The following is a 24838-nucleotide window of genomic DNA, read 5'->3' on the forward strand; positions in this document are numbered from 1 at the left end:
GGCATCACACTTTCTACAACGAGCTGCGTGTGGCTCCAGAAGAGCACCCGGTTCTCCTTACTGAAGCACCAATCAATCCAAAGTCCAACCGAGAGAAGATGACACAGATCGTCTTCGAGACCTTCAATGCACCAGCCTTCTACGTCTCTATCCAGGCCGTCCTCTCGCTGTACGCTTCTGGTCGAACCACCGGTATCGTGTTGGACTCTGGCGATGGTGTCACTCACGTTGTTCCTATTTATGAAGGTTTTGCTCTCCCCCACGCCATCTCTCGTGTTGATATGGCTGGTCGAGATTTGACCGATTACTTGATGAAGATTTTGGCAGAAAGAGGCTATGCTTTCTCCACAACCGCTGAGCGAGAAATCGTTCGAGACATCAAGGAGAAGCTCTGCTACGTTGCGCTTGACTTCGAGCAGGAAATTCAGACCGCAGCTCAAAGCTCTTCCCTTGAGAAGTCCTACGAGCTTCCCGATGGTCAGGTCATCACAATCGGTAATGAGCGATTCAGAGCACCAGAGGCTCTGTTCCAACCATCTGTTCTTGGTCTTGAGTCTGGTGGTATCCACGTCACCACTTTCAACTCCATCATGAAGTGCGACGTCGATGTCCGAAAAGATCTCTACGGAAACATTGTCATGGTAAGCTTTCCTCACAACGCTGTATGTGCGCATGCGCTAACGTTTTATAGTCTGGTGGTACTACCATGTACCCAGGTATCTCTGACCGAATGCAGAAGGAGATTACTGCTCTCGCTCCATCCTCCATGAAGGTCAAGATCATCGCACCTCCTGAGCGTAAATACTCCGTCTGGATCGGCGGTTCCATCCTCGCTTCCCTCTCGACCTTCCAGCAGATGTGGATCTCCAAGCAGGAGTACGACGAGTCAGGACCATCGATTGTCCACAGAAAGTGCTTCTAAGCTTTGCACGTATACTGAATCACTATATACAATCCTGGACGAATTGCTGGCGACTAGAAGCAGGATGTGGTCCTGGCGAAAAGTGGTTTCGAAGAATATAGATTACATGCAGTGCATGTCCAGAGGTCGGCTTGAGTTTGGGTCATGTTGACTGGCAAGTTTTACGCAGCTCAAGTCGATGATGTATGAAGCAGATACGCATTTTTGTTAAGCGAGAATGAAGCGTGTCCAGACAAGTAGTTTTCTTTATTGACTATTACTGGATAAGTTCTGCGCCGCTTAGCTGTCAGGCACTTCCGTGACCGTTGTACCATCCTCAGCAGGTTCTAATATCCTCCAGTCACATGCAATGCCCTCCTGTTTGAAGCGTGCTGTTATCGTCTCTGCGATCTTTTCAAAGTTTGCAGTTGCTAGTGCCAGTATTGTTGGGCCAGCACCAGATAGACAAATACCACAAAGTCCAGCATGTGACTTTGGTGTTACAGATTGCAGAATCTCTGTAAGCCCTGGAATCAGACCAGCTCGATACGGCTGATGGATTTTGTCCTGCATGGCTGAGTAGATCAGATCTGGATCTGGTGGTGAGTCCGAGAGTACTGTGGTTAGTAACGCAAGTCTCTGCAAGTTGAATATCTGAGAAATGCACAATCAGTATAACACTCACTGCAAAACAGCACACTCGTCCAGATTAGACTTACCATATCCTTCCTCGAATAACTCTGCGGCAAAACCTCCCTAGCCTTTGCCGTACTGACCTCGAAATCTGGAATAATAGCCACAGCCTTCAATTCCCCACTCCAATCAAACCGCCTGAAATGCCCAATATCATTCGGTGGCACTGGCGGCATCAACCCAGTATCTTCCCCTCCAGCAGGTTGAGGCAATACCTCTGCCAGAGGGACCTCCTTCCGCGCCATGTCCTCCGGGTTCAACTCGTTCAGGTACGTTCCCACAAACCCACCGTAAAGCGCTGCAGCCACGTTATCGGGATGTCGCTCGACCATTAGTGCGAAATCTAGCAGACGTGACTTGGGCAGGGAGAGGTCCCCACAGATGTTGCCGAGCATGACGCCGCCGACTACAGCGGCGCCAGAGGAGCCTAGACCGCGACCGAGGGGGATGGGATTGTTGATGTGCACATGGGTGGAGGGCGGAAAGGTACGTTGGGAGTGACAGCGGAGGACGTAGAGGGCTGTGCGGGTGATGAGGTTGTTGGCTGGGTTGAGGTCGATAGAGTCGGAGCCTACGCCCGAGTAGGTTATTGTGCAGTTGAGAGGGTTAGAGGAGGAGGTCGTGGTGGTGTGTGTTGGTTTAGTGGTGACACTGATTTCGAGGTACATTGACAAAGCGAGGCCTATGACATCGAACCCTGGGCCTGGAGATGTAATGTTAGTTCCGGTGCTGCACTTGACGGTGGCAGGCAAGGTCGTTACCGATATTGGCGGAGGAGCATGGCACCTCTAAGACATGTTAGCATGGTCTAGCTGATCGTCGGTCTCATAGGACACACTGATGATATGCATTTTGGAGGCTTGCAGCACAAACGAGTCGTGTAGGTTATAGAGTCCCTCCCTCCAGAAATATCAAAATGATGTAACTCTTCGCAGGTTTTGTGATATTTGTTATTGTGGGTAAAAAGGATATAGTCAGCTTTCGAGGTCTTTGAAACTCGAATTGCAACTTTCGATCTTGTGTATAGGTTAGAGCTATATCAGCAGTGGATGTGGCATATGGCAGCAAGCATGGGCCACGATTCGAATTGTAGTGGTCTTCCTTAACTTGCTGGCGCAACACAGTCCCAAGTCGTAAGTGTTGTGCTGATCGTTCTGTTCAGGTTCCAATACCGCAGTCACTGTCTGTCAAAACTGACCTACCTATTTTGATTGTGTGTCTCTTATTCAGCTTCATAGAGGTCAAGTCCAGGCCGGTGTCGGTCTATCCACGCCTGGAACTTATCTTGGCAGGGAAATTTTCTGCCTCATTGGGAAGATCGAGGGTTTGGGTCGCGATATCATTCGTTGTTGTTAAAATTCTTGTTACTAAGGATTTCAGGCACAAACAATTTCTAAATCTTTTATGATTTGAAGATTGCACAAGAAGAGGTCGATTGCGATACTCTACTGCTTCGCTGCACGGAAACAAGAGGCGCGAAACGACTGTGCTCACAAAATTGATGCGTGAATAAAGTCGGCACCGATTAGAGTGCATTTTCTGAGATTTATTTATTGAGGCCATCCTCGAAGTACCAAGATAAGGTTTGAATGCGAGCCACTGGCTCACTCTTGCAAGCGTTGACATAGCACAATGTCGACCACGAACAGAGAAATCGAGCGACGGCTGAGAGTCCTAGTGGTGGGTTCAGGTGGACGAGAACATGCACTCGCTTGGCGTCTGGCAGCATCTCCCAGAGTCGAAGTTGTGCACGTTGCGCCCGGGAATGGTGGTACAAGTGAGGCCCACGACAAGATCCTTAACTTCAACATCGGAACCTCAAAGACACATTTTCCTGATCTTGTCTCACATGCTAAGAACCATGGCCTCAATCTGGTCGTGGTGGGTCCAGAAGCACCCCTGGTCGATGGCATTGAGAGCTTCTTTCATAGTGTAGGTATACCAGTATTTGGCCCGTCGAAAGAGGCTGCTATGATGGAAGGGTCGAAGACGTTCTCGAAGGACTTCATGCAGAAATATGGAATCCCTACAGCGGCTTATCAGAACTTTACCGACTACGAAAAGGCTAAAGAGTATGTTCATACCGTCAAGCACAATGTTGTGATCAAAGCGTCTGGTCTGGCTGCAGGAAAAGGTGTGATCATTCCTACTAGCAAACAAGAAGCATACGATGCACTGGAGACTATTATGGTCAAGAAAGAGTTCAAGGAGGCAGGAGACGAGGTTGTTGTTGAGGAGTTTCTTGAGGGCGAAGAACTGAGTGTACTGACCTTCTGCGATGGCTACACAGTACGATCTCTCCCTCCTGCCCAGGATCACAAGCGAGCTCTTGACGGCGACCAGGGGCCGAACACTGGTGGAATGGGTGCTTATGCGCCAACAAACCTTGCTACGCCAGAGCTCTGTACGCAGATCGACCGAGATATTATTCAGCCCACGATTGATGCGATGCGAAAAGAGCGCATGCCGTTCAAAGGTATACTCTTTACTGGCCTGATGATAACTGCGACTGGTCCAAAAGTGCTCGAGTACAATGTTCGAGGTGGTGATCCGGAGACGCAAACTCTTCTTCCATTACTAAGCGACGACACTGACCTGGCGGAGGTTATGCTTGCTTGCGCAGAAGGATGGCTCGATTGTGCTACCCTTAAGATCAAACCAGGAGCATCAGCAACTGTGGTTGCCAGCGCAGAAGGCTACCCTGGTGAGTATGCGAAGAATCGACAAATATCTCTCCACAAAGCAGCTGCAGACACATACATCTTCCATGCAGGCACACTCCGAGACGGCAAAGGACTGTGGTCAGTCGGTGGCAGAGTCATTGGGTCAACAGCGACAGGTACCGACCTTGAAGAAGCTGTTGCTAAGGCTTACCAAGGCATGGAAACAATTAAATTCGATGGTATGCATTTCCGGAAAGATATTGCTCACCGAGCCTTCGCGGCCAAAGAGAAACCGAGGCGGCCAAGTGAAACACCTCTCACATATGCTTCTGCTGGTGTTTCTATTGACGCTGGCAATACGTTAGTGCAGAGAATCAAGAAGCATGTCAAAAGAACCATGCGACCTGGCGCAGATGGCGAGATTGGTGGGTTCGGTGGAGCATTTGACATGTCCAAACTGGGCAAACCAGGATTCCCTACCATTGTAACTTGTTGCGACGGAATAGGAACGAAGCTCAAGGTCGCATTTGCTACACAGATACATAATACAGTTGGCATTGATCTCGTCGCGATGAGTGTAAACGATCTGATTGTGCAGGGTGCAGAACCCCTCGCTTTTGTGGACACATACACATGCAGTACACTGGACGTCGACACATGTGAGGCTTTCGTGAAAGGTGTGGCTGATGGCTGTGAGCAGTCGGGATGTACACTAGTGGGAGGCGAAACAGCTGAGATGCCAGGGCTGCTTGCTAGCACAGAGTACGATGCAGTGGGCACAGCTGTTGGCTGGATAGATACGGGGTCCGGTCAAAAAGTGCTGCCAGAAATTGATGGCATGACAGAAGGCGATATCTTGCTCGGTCTTGCATCGAATGGTCTGCATTCCAATGGGTTCTCCCTGGTAAGGAAAATCATCGATCGAAAGCGGTTAGCATGGGACACGCCAGCACCATGGGATCCAGATACTATAGTCAGCAAGAGCGTACTCACACCCACCCGGATCTATGTCAAGCCACTGTTGAGTGTGGTTAAGAAAGATCTGGTCAAGGGCATGTCACACATCACAGGCGGAGGATTGCTGGAGAATGTACCAAGAATGCTACCGAAGCATCTTACTGCTGAGATTGACGTCAAAACATGGGAGCGGCCAGCAATTTTCAGGTGGCTTCAAGACGCCGGAAAGGTCGATCTGCATGAAATGAGCAGAACGTTCAACAATGGTATTGGAATGGTACTGGCAGTTTCGGAAATGGCGCATGGGGAGGTAAAGAGGATGCTTGAGGCGGAGGGCGAAAAAGTACACAAAATTGGCAGATTGATACCCAGGAAGGAGGACGAAGGTTGTGTGTTCTTGAGTTTAGAGACATGGTCGTCGTAGTTGAGTAGTCAATGAGTAGGCAAGAAGGGCATGCTCAGATGATAGCCTCATAGATAGGGGTCCGTCCTGTCAATAGCCAATCGGAGTCTGTTTGCAGTAACTCCACTGCAAATGCATGTCGATCTGCAAATTATCGAGACAAGTTCGAGTTGCGATCGATTGCATACCGCAACCAGTCAACTCTCTGATAGCAGCTGCCTCTGTACAACAAGCCCTGCGGCCATTCCCATAGATTCCTTTGTCGCTAGTCGAGCTACAAATGCACCTCTGAAGCACGACCGACAACTCGTTCGATGCCTCCTGCTGGCAATGGACCAGGCTACGTCTGTCTGCCATGCCTCCTCAGAAGCACGAGGACTCAAACACCTCATCGATCCCTCCGTCTTGACAAGTCCCTGCAACAGACACCCAAGTCGGCGATACATTCGAGTGTCAGCTTGCGTCGACAAGCCAGAGCAGCCCAAGATGGACATAATCCACACGATGCGGCGTCGACACTTGCCAGCAAGCCAGCTGCTGAACCTCCGGCTCCTGTCAGTGTCGAACTCAGTTCCGCAGAAAGGTCAAAGATTGGAAGGTTTCACGAATTTCGTGTGAGACTTCAAGAACAGCTTGACGCTTCGGCAAAAATAGCGTCAAATAGAGACGATAGTCCTCTGGGAGCCATGATCGAGAAAGTTTTGGCGCACACAGAAGATGATGGATTACGAACATTTACAAGTGCCGCAGGGAAGCACTACTCCGAAGTGCCAACTCGCGCGTTCATTCAAGATCTGGATCGTATCACACCACATAGACGACCTTCAGCAAAGCTTGTTGATAACGCGGACACTATCGTTATGCTAAAAAATTTGGGCGTTCTGCAGGAGGGTATACCAAAAGAGAAGACAACTGCATCAAAATCGAAAGGTCCTGTCTCTAAAGACAAGTCAACTTTGCAGACAGACAATGCTTCTTCAAATCCAACAGCTGAAGCTAAGAAGACCGCACGAAAAGCAAGGAGAACTGCTCGGGCTAGGGTCAAGGCTCGCAAAGTCCCTTCCAGCGCTAAACCTGTGAGGCTGGCTGCTAGAAAACCGCTAATGGTTGCATCGAATAATGCACCGGGCAAGAAAACGCCCTCAAAAGACGTTGCTATGGAGAGATATGCTTCATCCAAAGCAGCCACCGTCCAACCGCCGACAGATGCCAGATCAATAGACAGCTCATTCGTCCGCTACAAAGCAGTGGATGTAGAAGCAGCAGCTCAAGTGCCGAAATTGAGCTTCGACCTCTCGCGGGTCTTGTTCAATCCAGGTGTATATCATCTACAGGACCCGAGGTCCCGAGTTTATAACTTCGATCCTTATCTGGAGAACATCATGCCGATAACAGAATTTAATTTCGACGCCTTGAACCCTTACGTTACCTCTTCGCAAGACACTACCTTGCGAGACGTCTCCATGAAGCATCAGAAGCGATACATTGGCTCCTCGTCTAGTATGTCGGGAGCCATGTCGCAGTTCCACTTTCTTCTCTCGGCCTGGAGGCCTATCAATTTCTCAATATTGAGCCAAAGGTTTATGGGACATTTAAGCAGTTTCACGACAATCACACGAGCACCAGCAAGCATCTTTCTGAGGTGGAGAGACGGAGTGTATGCCGTTGATGCTGACAAAGAGCACGATTCACCTAACATTCTAATGATGCAGGGTAAATCAATGGAGAAGCTACTGACTCTGGAAAAGAACGAATTTGAGAAGTATCGGAAACCCAAAGCAGGCCAAGATGCACCAGCCATTGACACTGAGCCTGAGGTTTATCATTACTCAACCACTGACAAGTTCTTGCTACGTTCTCAGCTTGATGCTTACGATCCACGACTGCCAGGTACAGGAACCTTCGATTTGAAGACCCGGTCTGTAGCTGGTGTTCGAATGCTTATGCATGAGCATGAGAGTGGAATGAACTATGAGATAAAAGACCGTTTTGGCATGTGGGAGTCATTTGACCGCGAATACTACGACATGATCCGATCTGCGTTTCTGAAGTACTCGATGCAGGTGCGAATGGGCCGCATGGACGGTATCTTCGTCGCTTATCACAACATCGCCAGAATATTTGGATTTCAATATATCTCTTTGCCTGAGATGGACATGGCGCTCCATGGTCAGGCAGACACTGTGCTGGGAGATCGTGAGTTCCTGGTAACCTTGAAATTAATGGGGGAAATCTTCGATGCGGCGGTCCAGGTATTCCCTGAACAATCGCTGAGAATGACTTTTGATACAAAAGAGCCTGTCAACGATCAATCAGCCATATATATGCGCATATTTGTGGAACCTATGCCCGAAGATGTAATTGAGAAGACCCAAAAATCCAGCAAAGTGAAGCTGGACGCGTACGAGAAAGCCATGGCGCAGGGTTTGAAATTGGACAAATCTGCCCCGTCGCCTTCACGGACACTTGAAGAGGTTTTCGCAAGCGGACAAAGCTCGCCGTCTACACTCGAGTCTAACGCTGCTGATATCGGGTTCCTTGACAGCATCCTAGGTACCCGAGCGCCGGACGGTGAGAAGCCAGAGGCGCAGGGGAAAACACAAGGCAACAACCAAGCAAAGGTCGAAGCGGCGCCCGTTATAGGTTACGAACTCCACATCTGGAACGAGGTTAATGGTAAAAACGTCCTTCGCCCTACTGATATCACCTCGGAAGACCGCTGGACTGTCAAATACAAGCTCGATCGAATGGATAACAACACGACTCGAGCGAATTCGAACAGAAGTCGTACCAAAAGAGCTCAGGCTCTAGGCCGAGACGACAAGGAAGGCTACTTTCAGAGAATGATCCGGCAATTGAACGAGTCTGGTCGAGAATGGCGTGCAGAACAGGATCAACTCGATGGTCAGAGAGAAAAGGTTACGTTGTACAATAATTAAACAGTTTCAAAAGACTGTGAGCCCGGATAGACCGAAGCCTCGTGAACAGGAAATCCTTCTCTATCTCCTGATTCAGAGATGGCCCCCAAATCTGATGATCCACATGTACGTCTATATTGTACCACCAACTGTGTTCGTGCACGGTCCGAGAATATGTTGTGGCACATTGGCAAGACCGAGACCTTGGAAATAGGATAGACATGATTAGAATCCTAATGAACGAGTTTTGATAGACGGAAGACAATTCCAACACCTGTTGCGACAATGCGAAAATACCAAACACGCCTGTTTGGCCAGAATCGACGATGACCTTCATGTTGACGCAATCAACAATTATTAGTGCGGAAGGCAGCGGGCGCTTAGAGTCGCGCTTGCACCGATTGGCACAATCCTCTTCGAGCTATGCAAAAGTAGTGCGCTAAGGTACCATCACTCGCCACAATGCCATGTGGTTGATTCTGTTCAAGCTGCTTTTGCCCTGCATTCGAGGATATCCATGATGTGCAAACGGAGGAAACAACGACAATGTTCATAAGCGGCATGAGCGTGCTTGGCCATTTCCTTCCGAGCTTTGTCTTGATTATTGCTGTGATTGTGTCGGATATCTGTCCCACGTATCTTGTATAACAGTTCCGGTTGTGAGAATCTCCACCTGGAAGCGACCGATCTACGTGCTTTAGCGGGCCCTGGTTACAGCTTGGTATTCCTGACATGCAAGGATTTGTGATTGTTGGCACCAAATTAAGATCATAGTCGTCTTCTTCCTCTCCCTTATATCGACCTTGCTGCCGCCGATGACACCAAGGTTGCAGCGCGCTCGTGCTGTACTGTCAATTCTATCAATATGACGCTACATTCATAGTGTTCAATATTTACTATGCGATTCGAGCGCCAGACTAATATTCTGCCCGGCCTCGTGGCTCAAAGACAATGGCAGATAAGAGGACGAGAAGAAGGAGCTTGCGCATCTTTCATCCTCGTACCAGCACGCCAGATATAACACCAGCACCATCATCGCAACCTAGCCCGGTCGAGTTCCATCGCGAGCGGTCGGATGGAAGCGCGTCTACTGAGGATGCCAGTCCCAAGGCACGTCCGCGCATGCTTAGCAGAGCAAACCGGAATTCAGTCTTTGGGTCACTAAGATCGAAACATTCATTTGACGACGACGAGAAGACTCTGCTCAAGCTCGACTCCAAGTCCTCCTCTCTACATGATCATGTCGACTCTCCTGGCAAGGGCATCTTTGGCGATGTGGTCAAGAAAGCTGGAGAGGTGCAGGTGACAGGGACATCTATCTTCAAGAGGAACAGATACTTTATAGTCTTGACTGAGTCTCATCTCATTCGCTTCAAGAGCCAGGCGAGAGCTGCAGAAATGTTCCCCATCATTCCAAACAACAACAAGGGTTCTCTACCGAGAAGCAGTACCATGCCGTCTGTTGGCTCTCTGACCGACATGCAATTGAGCGCGTATACGGATATCACGCAGGGTGTACCGCTTGACGAAGTAATTGCAGTCTACAAGATCGAGGACGGCAGACCCTATTTTACAATCGAGGTATCTTATTTGGACGATAGAGGGAAGAGGACATCTACACTGCAGATGAGCTTGAATTCGCCACGAGAATCAGAAGCCTGGGCTGCGGCCATTCGCGAGCACGCAGCACTGCGAAGATCACAACGTGTCCAAACATACCACCCGAAGACTCTCGAGTATTTAGCTCGTGCTGTCGGCAAGGAGCGCGACTACGATCCCTCTCAATTTCGAGTTTTCAAGGTTGTACAGCGTTGTCCGGTCCGAGCTGCCGGTCGTCTCACTAGCGAAGACATATCGAAAAGCTCTTCTAGTGTGTGTTACCTCGTAATTGGCACCAACCGAATACATTTCGTTCCGATACCGAAGACATCCGGTCGATCTTCTTCCACCTCTTTGTCCGACATGGACACCCCGAGCTCCTTCGGCATCACCAGTATTACTTCTATTCGATTCCCTGGTTACGACGATGTTTTCGAAATTTACTTCCGAACCCCGTTGCGACAACCATACACGGCTGCACTGGCTTCCTACGATGCGCCACAGATTGTGCTCTGGTTACGATACGCATCTGAGTACATACGTCCAGCATGGACTGTGCAGCCATTTGTATTCGATGTGCCGAAAGGACTGGAGGATCAAATGGATCCTCCTACATTCGACCTGAGCAGCGACGACCATGGCTACTTTGACCGAACCTTGACTGCATTCTGTGCAGCTTTTGAGGTGGAGCCATCCCGGATCTACTATTCTGTAGACTACGAATGTGAGGATGCGCCTTGTTTTCGCCTACTGCCACCAGTCACGGGTAACCTCTATACTACTATGGAGCTACTTGCTGTTTTTCGAGCACTTCGCTACAACGAGTCATTCGCCTCGATATCATTCGCCAATATCAATCTATGCTCTTTGCGTACCGTCTACGATCCCTTTGCTGACACGGAGGACATTCTGTGCACCAGGTCTGGTGTGCTTCTTGACGTACCCGATCATGCTAACCTGTCTGTGCTACAGCAGGAGATACGAGCATTGGCTTTGAAAAGCCGAAGACTTCGACGCTTCGACTTCTCGCATTCTCTTCCTTTAGCTAAAAACGGGAAAGTGAGCTGTGGTATACCTGAGGCATTGACACCACTGATGAAAAAGTCTTGGACGAATGTTGACTTTGTTACTTTGACTGGCATAAGGCTCTCTGATCACGATATTGAATACCTTGTGGATGCTGCATCGGAACGGCAATGCCATCTACGGGCACTTGACATCGGAGAGTGTGGCTTGTCTGTTCATGATGCTGATGTATTATTATCGACGCTTGGGGTGCATGACAACACTATGGAAGTGTTAGATCTATCCGGTACACAAGGGCGTTTCAGCCCCGAACTTTTTCAAAGAGCCATTGGCGCATTCAGTCGGATACGTCGGCTCAATCTGACACGAGTTCAAAAGACGGCCGGACCTGAACCACTGATAGCACCGGAAATTTTATTGAGTTGGCGTCTCGAATCACTACACCTCAACGGAACCAATCTTAACGAGCAAAGTGTTGATACGATTTCGACCTATCTAGCCAGTCCGAAATCGAATGTTTTGAGAGAGATGTCCCTCAATCAGTGCGGGCTGACTGGCAAGGATTTGGCAGTACTCTTCAGGTCGATGTCACGAGAAGAGGGAGCTGCTCGAAATATGCATGTTAGTGCATCAGAAAATAGGCTCGGCCACGGAAGCTCGTTGCTTTGCCAGTGCATTGCAGAAAACCACGCCCCTGTGTCGATCACAATGCGAATGGTCGATTTCGAGAAGGAGTACCAGTTCAGAGAACTAATGGCGGCATTGGCTAGAAACACGACTGTCAGAAGCCTTGACATTTCGCAGGCATCTTTGCCATATGATGCGAGCATGGAGACCTGCGAGGCATTGAAAGAAATGTTTGCTCAAAATCAGACATTAGAGGAGTTGGATATTAGCGGCGACGTCGCACATCTTGACGTTGCAAAATTTGGTATCGGTTTAAACATAGCACTTACAGGCCTCGAACAGAATACAGCATTGAGGTTACTGCGAATCGAACATCAAAGTCTCGGTCTGCAGGGTGCTAGCACCCTTGCTGGAGTCATCGAAGTCAACAAAACTCTGACTGAGATTCATTGCGAGCACAACGAACTCAACTTGCAAAGTTTCACCGTCCTCGTCAATGCACTACAAAGGAATAACTCGATAATATACCTTCCAGCTCAGGCAGCGGATCGAGCAAAATCCATTGAAAGGGTCAAAGAAGAATTCGAAGCGCTCGAGAAGGCCGAAGAACCAAAGTCGCCGCGCACCAGCACACTGAAGAAATCAATCAATGTGTTCACGCACCCCGTCTCCCACCACAGACGCCAGAGCAGCACCATAAGCAGTCAGTCGAATAACTCCTTTACTCAGCACGACGTGAACGAGACATTGGCAGCTTTGGAAGAGAAATGGAACATGCAAGTTGTCAGACTGCAGCAGTATCTGCTGCGCAATTATCAGCTAGCGACAGGATTGACTGCAGAAGAAATCGTGGGTCAAAGTCAAAGTCAAGCCAATACACGACCTAGCACAGCAAATTCGTTGGCGAAAATGCTAGCTCAGGTGAATTTTGATACACAACCATCAGCGACATGTGCAGAAACAGGCTTGGGTATAGATATCAACCGTACAGAAAGCCCTGTGCAGCTCGACGAGAAAGGCAACAAACAAAGATGGGCCATGGTATTTACGTTGCCAGAGGACTAGTCAAACGAACATGAATAATGCGAAAAGGTAATGTGGCATGTATACGAAGGGAAGGACAAGAAACGAAAATGGGAGCATCGCATGGCACTGGAGTGGTGGTATATCTAAAGCGGTACTTGTTCATTTACAGGCGAGCAATATTATGAAAATCTGAGAGACGAGGTATTGCAAATGCATACAGAGGCGTTTCATCGCTCGCTGTGAGGTACTGCTACACCATTCTGTAATCACATGGGAGCAAACAAGGCATTGGACGTGGTTCAGACAAAAAGCAAGATATATACTACCTATTGTAATGGACTATGAATACGGTCTGCACATAATCCAGCTACCTATATACAGTACCAAGTTGTACATGCTACCTGAGCAAAGCCGACACAAATACCATGTTACGAGATGAGTGCTTTGCAGTCTTGTGAGCCATTAGTGCCAGTGCAAGCACTGCAGTGTTTAGGCCCTAACATCCAGATGATTGGACAAGATTAGCACGGCCTATCTAGCCTGATCCCGACGGATTTCTATCGCCGAGATGATTTCATCTGAGAGGACATTTGGGCGGACGCCGCTTCGGACCAAGGAATTTTAGTGGACTTGTCATGCATAACGATGATGGGACACTCTTTGAGGGCCTGAACAGCGAGAGTCGAGAAGCAATCACCATGAGAGCTCTCGACCATGGCGAAGTCCGGAAGAAGAGACCGCTTCAAATCATTCTGTAGACAGACCCGTCACCGTGGAACAGTGGCATTCTCCATTCAGATCGACAGTTCTAGCTCAACTATCACTCCACTAAGGTTAATTGCTCTCCACATAGTTTATTTCGCGATTGAAAGGAGTCTCGCAGTTCATTGAATCGAGCCATTACTAACTTGTCACCGTCAGCAAGCAGACTTGCAGTTTTAAGTATCCTCGATACCGTGTCTGTATGGTTCTAACAGAACGACGCAATCGTGCCTCAGCAAAGTGGACGAATCTTGAGCATAATTGAGCAGCTTTTGCCTGCTGCACAGCCACCATCTCCGTCATCCAGTACCTTCGATAAGGACGTATCCATTGAAAACGAAAGCGAAAGCGACTACCGTTTATACCGAGTATCCTTCCCTTCAAACTGGTCACAGTCGACAATAGCCAGAGTACGCCATATGCAATAACACGAATCAAACAGCCACACGCATCTGTGCCAGTGCTGGCTCTCCGCCTACCCTCGCCCACCAAGCTGCCGTCCTCCTCAACATGCGACGCTCAGTCCTTGTCTTCCTGCTCATCGCAGTCGCCATACTGACTTTCCTCCTCCATTCCGTCTCAACTCTAATCGCACTCCTCCTCGAAGATGCCTCAGCCGATGCGATACAGAAGTCCGAATTACCTGCACCGAATTCGACCCTCCTGACTTCTCGTCCACGACTGATCCCCAAGATCATACATCAGACATACATTAATGAGTCCATCCCACAAAGATGGCAGGCGGCACAACAATCTTGCAAAGATTTACATGAGGACTACGAGTACATCCTATGGACCGACGCCATGGCACTTGAATTTATAGAGAAGGAGTATCCTTGGTTTACCACCACTTTCAAGAGTTATCCTTACCCCATACAGCGAGCAGACTCGATCCGATACTTCGTCCTAGCCCACTACGGAGGCGTCTACATCGATTTAGACGACGGTTGCAAGCGCCGTCTCGACCCTCTCCTTTCCTACAACGCCTTCGTCCGTCGCACCATTCCTACCGGTATCTCAAACGACGTCATGGGCGCCATACCACAACATCCCTTCTTCCTCCACGTCATCGAAAGCCTCCAGGGCGCCAATCGAAAATGGGTCCTCCCCTACATTACCATCATGGCCTCGACGGGTCCTCTCTTCCTCAGCGTCGTCTGGAAAAAATGGATGGGCGAACACGCAGACCTCGAATCTCAATCGCAGAACTTGCAGAATAGTGCCACGAGTTCACTGACGGAATGGAAAGGTCGTGTGCGTGTCCTCATGCCCGACGAGTACAGTAGACACACCTGGTCCTTTTTCGAGGAGTACAAGGGTGACAGCTGGCACGGCAAGGATGCACAACTTATCTTTTGGATGGGCAAGAATTGGATGTTGCTTACTGCTGCCGGTACTGTTATTGTGCTGAGTATTGGCTTCGCTTTGTGGTGGGTATATGGTCGAATCCTGCTTCTAGGTCAGAAGAGAAAGGGGTATGCTATGGTGGCGCCGAACGGAAGCCCGAAACTTGTCCCTAGCAGAGCGAGTTCGAGGGCAAGTCCTAGAAAAGGAGGCTTCAGCTCGTGGAGAATTTGGACCATGGGTGGAAAGGCTCAAGAAAGATATGAGCTTGTTGAGCAACATGATGCTTGAGATCGAAGCACTATGAAGAGGTGTGGAAACTTTGTCAGCGTTGGCTGCGCGTCGTCTTCTTGTTGGACAAGCAGGGAATTACCCTCCCATGTTGAGACTTACTCTGAGCGTTGGCGTCATGGCGAAACAGCAGCAGCAGCAGCAGCAGCAGTTCCTCAGGCCTATATTTTCGAGGTCCTTCGTCACTGTATATCTGTCTGCTTGCACTTTGATTTGGTTTCAATTGCATTCAGTTGCTTATAGGATGCGTGCGCTTTGAACCTTTTCTTAATACATGCTTTTATTGCCTTCCTGCTTTCCCTTTTTGTCCTTGTCCTTATTCCTTGATCTGCGCTGGTTGCGGGAGCTGTTGTTGGGAGCGAATGATAACATGCAGAAGATGAAGGGAAGTTAACAACGTTGGAAAATCTTGGAATGCTGCTTGTTGCACACAGCACTACGTATACTATGCTCCAAAAGAACTACAATCTGCTCTATAGAGGCGTGAGAGGTTACTGCATTTAGCCCAAGTCATTCAAAATCGTTCGAACTTGTCCAAAGTCATTCAGGGTTGCGCCAAGCGTCTTGGTCCCATCAGAAAAAAGTGCTCTAGGTAAACTACCCTCGTGCCCACACATCCAGCCGGTGATTTGCTTGATAGGCGTGCGACAGCCTCGACAACTCCTGTCGCAGAGCGATCCTGCCACAAGAGAGCAAACAGAACTAGATTCGATCAAAAAGTGGTAATTTGGGCAGCGACAACTGGGGGTTTGTCCTCAGTCTCAGCCTGACAGCCAGCTCAGGAGCGTCTGACTGATTGGACGGTGTACTACGATCATCCTTGCTCTGGTAAAGTCCTTAAAAAGGGTCGCTGACATGTATTGCTCATTGGTCATGCACCAGGTGGTGTAAATCCACTTTCACTGCATGGATCTTTGGTCAGCCTTTACCTGGTGTGGCAGCCTGTTAGTAGCTCGCCGCTCTGAATTTCACGTCAAAAGGACATCGGTCAGCCTTTCGAAGAGTGCGGCTGATTCAAGAGTAGGGTAAAATTCTTCATCTGTCGTTAGTTCTTGGAACTATACTGGGGCAAGCGTATATCGTGGCATTCGATTTCTTGTGGTGTCTATTTCATGCCGATCATCTCGAAGCCACACCGCTAACGAATGACTGCACAGCATGGCCATAAAACTCTCGGTGCGTGTATCAGTGGATTAGTAATTCTCATGTGATCTGCAACAGGTCTTCAACACGATGCTTTGAGCTTAACATCGACCAGCCAGATTACCTGCGAGGCGACCACATTCTACATACTCAAGGTCGAATGAGCTAGAATTTTCTTTGCTAATCTGTTTCTTTGTATTTGATTGCGACTGCAATGCTATAACCAAGCACGATATCATCCACAAGCAACGCAGGTCCGAAGCTCAAAAAGTACGCTTGTGACAGCTATCACTTGATTCAGTATCCAGAGCCTTGATACGGTGGCTATGGCCACCTCAATCCACAGTAGCGGAAGTCAGGTCAGGAGTCCCAGTCAACAGACCGATACTCCAGTTGTCCCGTTAGTCGGAGCATCGACTGAGGACATACGCACTGGTCACTCCTATGGCCGTACGTATGTGAGTGGAGGTACCGTTATTCAGGGCGATGTCCATGGATTGTTTCAATCCAGTCAGGCTCTAGGTTTCGATGAAGATAGCCTAGCGAGTGCGATGTCTGTGCTGAAGAGTCTAAAATGTTTGGATGACGACTTGCTTACAAGGCTTGAGCTTCGCAACAAGCAACTATCCGGTGAAAAGGCACGTACTAGCCTATCCAGAATCATCGATATCTCGAGGAGTATGGACGAAATTTACAGCCCCAGTCAAGTGAAACAATGTATCCGCGATCTTGGCGCTCTAATGGCGAATCTGCTTCCTTCGGAGGACTTCATTCTGGAAGAGTTGTCGCACACGTACCGAGATAGCTTAAGCAGCCAGTTTGCCATGACTGTCGGAATTCTTGGTGTTTCTGCGGAAATGCAAGGAGATTTAGTACAGAGTAATAGCGTTCCTACACTGAGCCATTTTTTGAGTCAAAAAGAGAGTTTGTCTAATCGGAGGTTTGACCTACAATACAACGGGTTCGCACGACGTTCATCGGCGAGAGCTGAAGAGCGTCCTACCGAAGCAGCTCTCTCCACGACTCAGCCATCAGGCAGGGAATCGACTATAGTATTGCGTAACAGAAAAAGATCTCGCAAGTTCCAGCCATCGGAGCATCAACTTGCAAGACGCTCCAATATATCCGAATTACCCGCTGCGACATCTGAAAGATCGCGGACACAATCAAGCATGACCTCCTGGACGACAAGACTTGGTAAGATCGATCTTCGGACAACATCTAAACCAGAAATATCTTCCAATGAAGTTGGAAGTATTGGACAAAGCGATAAGTGGATATTCACAAGCACAATCAAGATTATCCCGTCTACAGTGGAAAACGGTTCTGGTCGACTGCTCGTCGTGCGCGTCTGTCAAGTACGATCAACACATATTGTCATGACGTTGCCACCTACAATGCAGCTTCGAAACATTAGGCCCTTTGACTCAGACATATTTGTCATCGCAGAGCACGGATCCGTTAGCGAACTACGTCAACTGCTGGCTACTGGTGAAGGCTCAATTTTAGACTGCGGCTCAGACGGACGCTCACTGCTTGCTGTTCGTCGCACATCACATCACTTAGTCTGCTGCACATGCTGATACGTATTAACAGCATGCTTTGTTCGCAGCAAACGTCCCGGTTGTGAAATTCTTACTAGACAACGGCGCAGACGCCGATGCATGTGAAACAATGGAAGGAATTGGGCCAGTGTAAGTATTGTCACTCAATTCCACATAAGGCCACACGTCTTTGCTAGTTCAAGCCTGTATGTCCAGTGGGTACTGACAGTGCTCTTTAGATACACCCTGTTCTGGGTTACCATAAAATACCCGAAAAGGTCAGCGGAATGCTGCCTTAGATCGACAGACTGTGCCAGATTGTTGATGGAAGGTGGTGCGGACCCTAGTGTACCCAATTTGTTTTCCTCAAGGCAGGATGGTTGGGTGTCATTTGCTCTGGGGTTTGCTCCTGCGGTATGTGCTCGAATCCGTCATGGAAGGACAAGCTTCACTGACTCGTACATAGGATGCATTTAGAGTCATGCTTGACCATGGATACCCGTTCTTCTCCCCTAATGCAATTCACACGAGCGACAAAGTACCATTGCTAGAACTTGCATTCTATCACAGATGCGGACTTTCTAAAGTTTATCAGATACCTGACAAAGCGGCTCTGTTGCTTTCCCGAGGTGCTGCTGCTGACGCTCATGACAGTAAGCGCAATACTTGCCTCCATCTCTTCATGCAATACAGAACTGAAGACTATGCTTCGAGACGCATTTTCCAGAACAAAATTGACAAAGAATGTGACGGAGAGCTGTTGGATATACTCATACTGCTCATCACTGCTGGCGCCAACGTTCATGCCAGAAACGACGACGGAAAATCACCTTCTGATATCGCCTGCGAATGGGGCCATGAGCGCGAATGGATAAGGGCCCTTGAAGAATGTGGCTACGACTCACCAAGTGTGATGGGCGCAGAAGAAGAAACTGTATGCTGGTCTTCAGGACATGACTTTCAAGGAGCATCGTTCCGACAGCCATTGCTGACGTTTGCGGAGTATTTAAGTTTCAGAAAGCTCAGACATGTGGAGGAAGTGCCATATGGATGGAGTGAGGGCGAAGAATATGAAAGCTCCAGAGGGGAAGGAAGTAGTAGAGATGAAGAAGGATCAATAGGCGAGGTTGGAGAAGATGCGTGGGAAGCCTGGGAGACGAGTTCTGATGTCGACGGTGACGATGACAGTCACGAATCTCTGGGAGACACCGGACTTGAACGAGAACATGCACATACGGAAGTGCCGGTGATTGACAATTCAGATGCGAGGCTTAGAGACGCACAGGAGTTGCAGGTCGAGATGCTAGAGGCCTACAGGGCCTCGAAACATAAGTCAACTTAGACGACGCTTTAGTGCACTTCTTAGCCAGCGATTGATAGGTTACCTGGCTGAAGACAGATACTTGCTAGCTGCGCACATGATGGCAACTGTCTCTGCGGCTCCTGCGTATTTTTATGATGGCCTTCTTCAAGGTGCTTGAGCCGCTCGAAGTGATGCTCGACGAAGTCGTGCATGAGCTAACTAGCTTCTCATCTCAGATGGAAGGTCTACGCAGAGACTGACTGGTGAGAGGACGATATAAAAACTTGTGTTCACTCGGAGAAGAGCTCAGATACAGTCCATGATCGCAAATACATCTACTTTGATGGCTAGCCCACATGTGATACGTAGCTGTTGCAGTGAGTAGATACAAGACGTGTCTGCTCTCATAGAATGGTAATGACTTAGACGTCCATGATGGGACGAGTGGTTGAAATCAGCTACTAGACTGAACGTCAGCACTACGATAGAGGAGAGTACCTGTCGGACTCAGAACGCACAATATTTCAGTCGGAGACAAAAAGATAAGGACTCTCAAAGTACTGGAAAAAGTGCGATGTAGAAGACGCCCAGAGAGGATGCAGAAAGAGAATACCCTGTGCATCGATCACGTTTCGAGAAGCTCCCACTCATGCTGTCTGGAGCACATTGAAGTGATGGTTGAATGTGAACATTTCTTTCATGGCTGTGGCTTCTTGTAAGCACCGAAGGCTGACTCACCTACGTGGTCTGGTTTCGGGAGATGCAGCTTGAGGATGCCACAAACTCTGTACAGAACGCGTGCTGAAATCTATGCTTGCTAGCCGAAGAGGGTCTTCGCGACGCGTCCTGCCTCATCGCCATCGATCACTGCGGTTACAGGAGTACTGTGGCTGCCCAACCAGGACTCTTGCTTCACACCACGGTTGTATACAGGACTCCTTTGCTTTAACGTCGCATGGCTGCTCCAGTACAAGGTCACCACGTATGCACAGACATTTCCAGGTTGAGGCCTCCTGTGTGATGAATCGACCCGATCTTTTGTGGCGGTCCTGAAATACGCACTTGCTCGACGTCTGGCATCTCGGAGCAAGATTCCAAGGTCTTCTTGGAAACGACCCAAGTGATGAAGATCGTTGAGTCTGTAGAGCGTCAAGATTGAAGAATTGCATCCTCAAAAAAGCACTCTACCCTCATTTTCTTTCAGACTGCTGATAGGAGCAAAATAATCACACCCCAGGTGCAATGTGGATCGTGCGTGTTCTAGCGTGTGATGCGGAGCTCAGGAGGAACTCGACACCTCGTAAAGTTCACCAACTCCCTTCACGCCTGACAAGGCACTCAGTCCTCCTCGTATATGTAAGGTCCCTAAGTCTTCCTTCGTCATAAAGAGCTCGTCACTCCAAGTTGTGAGTATGCTGTTACTAATCCACTACTGTCGGAAGCCCGCGAGAACCCGACCGAGCCGACCTGCGCTTGTGTCCACTTCGTTTACCCTAATTACCACAATCTATAGATTACGCACGCTACAATGCTTTACCCGTAAGTGACACTAAGCATCTTGGAGGTTAATACCACTACTACTCGATCAGTCGAGTGCACGTGTGAAGAACTGCGATGGCATTTCAAGCTTGAACGATAGCAAGGCACAAACACAGATTCTTCGATAACGAAGCGGGACAGTGGTACCGTACCGTACCGTCTGGACCTCGTGATTCACAAAGGACAAGTCGGGATCGAGAGTCATCGGCTACGACAATATTGCGATCATGGAAGGCACATGCGCTTGCAACTCAGTCACTTGGACGAGCACCTCAGCACCAGACCACCTCGATTTCTGCTACTGCAGACAATGCCAGCAGATAACAGGTGCGCCATTTGGTGCTTGGGCGGGCATTGAGAAGTTTGGACTGAGCTTTGACGGTCCTGTTGGCCACTATAGGCTGAGCGATATCGCGACACGCTCATTCTGTACAAAATGTGGTGGGACACTTACCATGCAGTACGATTGCTATCCTGAGAAGACTCATGTCGCAGCTGGAACCATCGTCAAAGGTGTCGAGAAAGTACCGAAAGTGGATTGTCATTTGTTTGTCAGCAGGAAGCCAGTGTGGTATGTGATGCCAGATGATGGGGTAAGGAGATGGGAGGAGTTTGATGATGGATTCATGAAGGTGCTCCAGCGGTGGAAAGCAGGGAGAGTGAGCTGATATGATCTTGCATGTATACTCGCTCAGTGTAATGAACAAAATTCAGCAGGCCCTCCAAGCGGCTAGCAGTGAATCACCTTGGTTGGCTCAATCGTTGGCCGAAATTCCACTCGAGCATGACTTTGTCATCAATGTGACCGGATGCTGCTGTGAAAGTGGATTTCGTAATGATAGCGAAATGTCAGCAACCATGTCGAGGTCGAGTCGAGATATTACGCTGAAAACCGAGGAACACTGCAGTATGTTAACAGGTATTCACGCAAGTCTATGCTCTCTGCGTAACTCTGGAGGATGGTTCTGCCTAAGTCAAATCGAGTGGTGCGACGGATCTGCACTGTTGCAGAGCTAAGAAGCTAGACAACCAGGGATTTTCCATAACTGTTTAATGTAGTGTGGAACTTTGCCTCACTTCTGCCTTGCATGCTGTAGCACGTTGACATTGTGTAATGAATTGCTGGTCAGATCGGCGCGAGGAGTCGTGCAGGTATGTCGTTGAACGTTCTCTGCGCGACGAATTATGCATACAACATGGAGACGAGGTTGGCAGCCATGAACGGAGGCGGCCAGGATCTGTAATGGGTAGAATCTAGCTGCCCGCGAACTGTAACACATTTACCCCGGTTCGTGCAATGATACTCTGCTCTTGAAGTTTAAAACCTGGTTAGGTCCTTCCTCGTGCTTCGTCGAACAAAGCTTGGTGAGTGCGCGTGCTGCTGTTTGCACACAGCCGTCGTGCGTTATAGAAACAGGACCGGACTGGGCACATGTGCTGCAATTCTGGTATGCTGGTCAACTCAACTTTCTCGTTTCAAGAAATACCATGCACGGCATTTGGCGCTGTCCTACTGAAGGGCAGCCGAGCACAAAGTGAAGCATCCCGGGCGATGGTGAGCCGCGCTGAGTCGATTGTCCTCACATTCTCCCACAGACCACATTATAGGATAATGCACGTTAGCATAGGAGTCGTATTCAGGTGAGCTTGCAATATCATGACTGCACTACCTGCTGAGTGCTTGCCTCATAATCCTGGCTCTGCGTTGCTAAAGCTTGCCCCCATCTATGGATGTTGAGGCGCGAGAGGCATAGTCTTCTATACCAACACAATACTTTTTCAAATTCAGTAGAGTATTACAGAGGGAAATGAAGTGATCAATGGTGCATATTATCAGTGTAGTGACGCTGAGTTTGGCCTCTGATGTTGTCAGAACCAGGAATGGTGGCACTTGGCTTGCTGACGGCGCTGCATGGCTCTCGGGGCAGGCGGATAGCCCCTTGAAATTCTCCGGAAAGAGCCAGCATTCGATCCGAGACGTATCAGGTTGTCCGCCGAACCAATCCCCTTCAGGTGCGGTCATGGTCCAAAGTAGCCTGAAACAACGGCTTTGATCAATAGTCACTGTATCGTGCTGCTTTGACGGGTCGGCCGCTTCCTTTCCGTTTGCCTACGCATGCAATTTGACCTTGAGGCCATGTAATTTTCAAGACAGCCGTGCATAACGCATCAGCTTCCCGTGGCAGCGCCCGGGCTTTATAGAGCAGGAAAACAATGCTCTCGGGTCGTCAGGATCAGAGCAGAAACCATGATTCAGGTGAATGTGTCATGCATGGACCAGGTGGACTGAGAAAGTCATTCGCTGAGCGCTTTGGGAGCAGCGTAGGGCGAATATGAAAGGCCTGAGAAAGCTAGAGATGTCGTTGTCGTGACCTGCATTTAGTGAGTTGCCTAAGTTCCAGACTGATGGTATGCGAAATCTGGTTCGTCGATAAGCCGGTTTTCATTTATGAGCATGAGCCATACGAGGCAGCATAAGCCGAGCGGTCTCTCTTTTGCAGACTAAACGTTGGTATGCAGGCTCGCAGATCCCGGTACCGGTTCCAGCATCTCACCCGCACAAACCAAGAACCCGCGAAGCGAAGACATTTGAGATATACGTGATGAATCAATATTGCTATTGACGGTTGTGAATATGATACCAGGCGATAACAGGTCGAAAGCCCACTTTCTCGGATACGCATTTCAACTTCCTGGTGGAGGACTCATCAGGAAGGACGGTTCCGGAGTAGCCGATCCTCTATAGTCAAAGCAAGATACAGCGGTTAGAGTGTTGAGTCCTGACCAAATGAAGGAGACTTCGTTGCTGTGAACGATTTCGATCATCTCGATAGAGCCTCCGAAAAGCATGAACGCTGTAGTGTAGCATGTAAGTTGGGAAGAAGAACAGTTGAGTGGACAGTACAGCAGCAATGTTGTTGCACAATATGTAATGCATGCTCAGTCGCACAGCCATACTTGCTTGCATCCTTGATATCGACGCTGCTGAAAATTCTGCACTCGATGAGTACGGACAACACTGAAATCTGCACGAGAAACTTGTCTCCCCCAGCAGAGAGCGTGGTCATCTGAGCACGGCGTAGCTGCATCGACTTCTGGGCTCAGCTAAAATTTGCGTCTCACCTGGAAAAGCCAACGTAGTCAGGCAAGCGCGTTAAAACAGGCATGGGATGGACGTTGAATAATCGAGGATTTCACGACGTCGGGCTGTGCTGTCGCCACCTCGATGTCTGCGTGTACTAACATCCGCAAGCAGGTGATCGAAGAACGTGACTGCGAAATTGACTTTGCGGTGCGTGAGTGGTGTCAAGCCTTCTGCCTAGACCTTTTTCGAAGCCCCCATTGTCCTCGCAGATATCACTTGAATATATCGTCGGACTCAAAAATGCTCGTGATGCTATTCTGGGGACTCGCCACTATAGCCGGACTACACTAGTAAGCTGAACATCGAAACAGCTGAAAGTGCGACGCGATCCAGTTACATTGCCAGTGATTATGTGAGGAGTAAGAAAGACAACAAGAAGACTGTGTAATGTGTGTCCTCTATCGCACATGTAGACACATTTCACACAAAACGCTGTTGTACTTGTAGTTGGCGATAAGGCGATGGCATAAAAGGCGGAACTTTTAGACGAGTGACTTAAGCCTTAAAAAGAGGCCAGATCTTAGCTGCCGGCGAGGATGTCACGCCTGAACCACTCCAGCCAATGATAGAAGCTGGGCTTGTGGACACAATTTCTTTATGATTGCTCATACCAGGTCACACCCTTAACGCTGTGGCCATTACGAGTATGACAGCTTCCTGGCGCTGGTAATGCCAATGCGGCCTTCGTGGTTGTCTTCCGCGAGATTGACGCCTGTTCCCGGTCTTGTGCTCCGCGAGTGGCAAGGTGCTCTCGTTGCAAGGAGGGAGCTTTATCCTTTCTTTTGTTATATGGCTGACAGTGCGTACTCCGTATCTGCAGAGTACTTTTTCACCTGATCAAGGATACTAGTATCTATGAACGTTAGACGCTAACTCCAACACTCCTGAATTGAAGCACACTGGTAGAATCACTTCACACGACTCCCACGCTATAGCATCACTTTTTTAACCTAC

The 24838-nt window shown here is 49.0% G+C and overlaps 7 protein-coding genes across 7 annotated transcripts in view; 6 read left to right on the forward strand and 1 right to left on the reverse strand.

Moving 5' to 3' along the window:
• ACT1 (actin) overlaps positions 1 to 922 on the forward strand; it is a gene marked incomplete at both ends in the record, with an annotated part of 1452 nt that extends 530 nt beyond the window's left edge. Inside the window, 2 exons of the mRNA XM_064899616.1 lie at positions 40 to 641; positions 692 to 922. Coding sequence (XP_064752928.1) covers positions 40 to 641; positions 692 to 922 — 833 coding nt within the window. The remainder of the gene's footprint in view (positions 1 to 39; positions 642 to 691) is intronic.
• Positions 923 to 1201: 279 nt separating this feature from the next.
• Positions 1202 to 2262, reverse strand: THR1 (Trihydroxynaphthalene reductase; the record flags this gene model as incomplete). The annotated part of the gene is made up of 2 exons (XM_064899617.1): positions 1202 to 1555; positions 1621 to 2262. The coding sequence occupies 2 exons, from the start codon at positions 2260 to 2262 to the stop codon at positions 1202 to 1204; spliced, it is 996 nt and encodes a 331-aa protein (XP_064752929.1).
• A 964-nt stretch (positions 2263 to 3226) lies between these two features.
• Positions 3227 to 5638, forward strand: ade1 (Bifunctional purine biosynthetic protein ADE1; the record flags this gene model as incomplete). The annotated part of the gene is made up of 1 exon (XM_064899618.1): positions 3227 to 5638. One exon carries the CDS (start codon positions 3227 to 3229, stop codon positions 5636 to 5638), a length of 2412 nt encoding a protein of 803 aa, XP_064752930.1.
• Positions 5639 to 5931: 293 nt separating this feature from the next.
• LTR64_005280 (uncharacterized protein) lies at positions 5932 to 8556 on the forward strand (the record flags this gene model as incomplete). Its single annotated transcript, XM_064899619.1, has 1 exon — positions 5932 to 8556. The coding sequence occupies one exon, from the start codon at positions 5932 to 5934 to the stop codon at positions 8554 to 8556; it is 2625 nt and encodes an 874-aa protein (XP_064752931.1).
• Positions 8557 to 9486: 930 nt separating this feature from the next.
• LTR64_005281 (uncharacterized protein) lies at positions 9487 to 12852 on the forward strand (the record flags this gene model as incomplete). The annotated part of the gene is made up of 1 exon (XM_064899620.1): positions 9487 to 12852. The coding sequence occupies one exon, from the start codon at positions 9487 to 9489 to the stop codon at positions 12850 to 12852; it is 3366 nt and encodes a 1121-aa protein (XP_064752932.1).
• A 1233-nt stretch (positions 12853 to 14085) lies between these two features.
• On the forward strand, positions 14086 to 15210 carry CSH1 (CSG1/SUR1-like protein; the record flags this gene model as incomplete). The annotated part of the gene is made up of 2 exons (XM_064899621.1): positions 14086 to 14968; positions 15035 to 15210. 2 exons carry the CDS (start codon positions 14086 to 14088, stop codon positions 15208 to 15210), a joined length of 1059 nt encoding a protein of 352 aa, XP_064752933.1.
• A 2315-nt stretch (positions 15211 to 17525) lies between these two features.
• Positions 17526 to 19239, forward strand: LTR64_005283 (uncharacterized protein; the record flags this gene model as incomplete). The annotated part of the gene is made up of 5 exons (XM_064899622.1): positions 17526 to 17550; positions 17668 to 17711; positions 17950 to 18047; positions 18137 to 18311; positions 18364 to 19239. The coding sequence occupies 5 exons, from the start codon at positions 17526 to 17528 to the stop codon at positions 19237 to 19239; spliced, it is 1218 nt and encodes a 405-aa protein (XP_064752934.1).
• Between the last annotated feature and the right edge of the window lie 5599 nt (positions 19240 to 24838).

Source organism: Lithohypha guttulata (assembly GCF_036872675.1).
Source record: "Lithohypha guttulata strain CCFEE 5908 chromosome Unknown scaffold_4, whole genome shotgun sequence".
In the NCBI taxonomy this organism is placed as follows: Eukaryota; Fungi; Ascomycota; class Eurotiomycetes; order Chaetothyriales; family Trichomeriaceae; genus Lithohypha; species Lithohypha guttulata.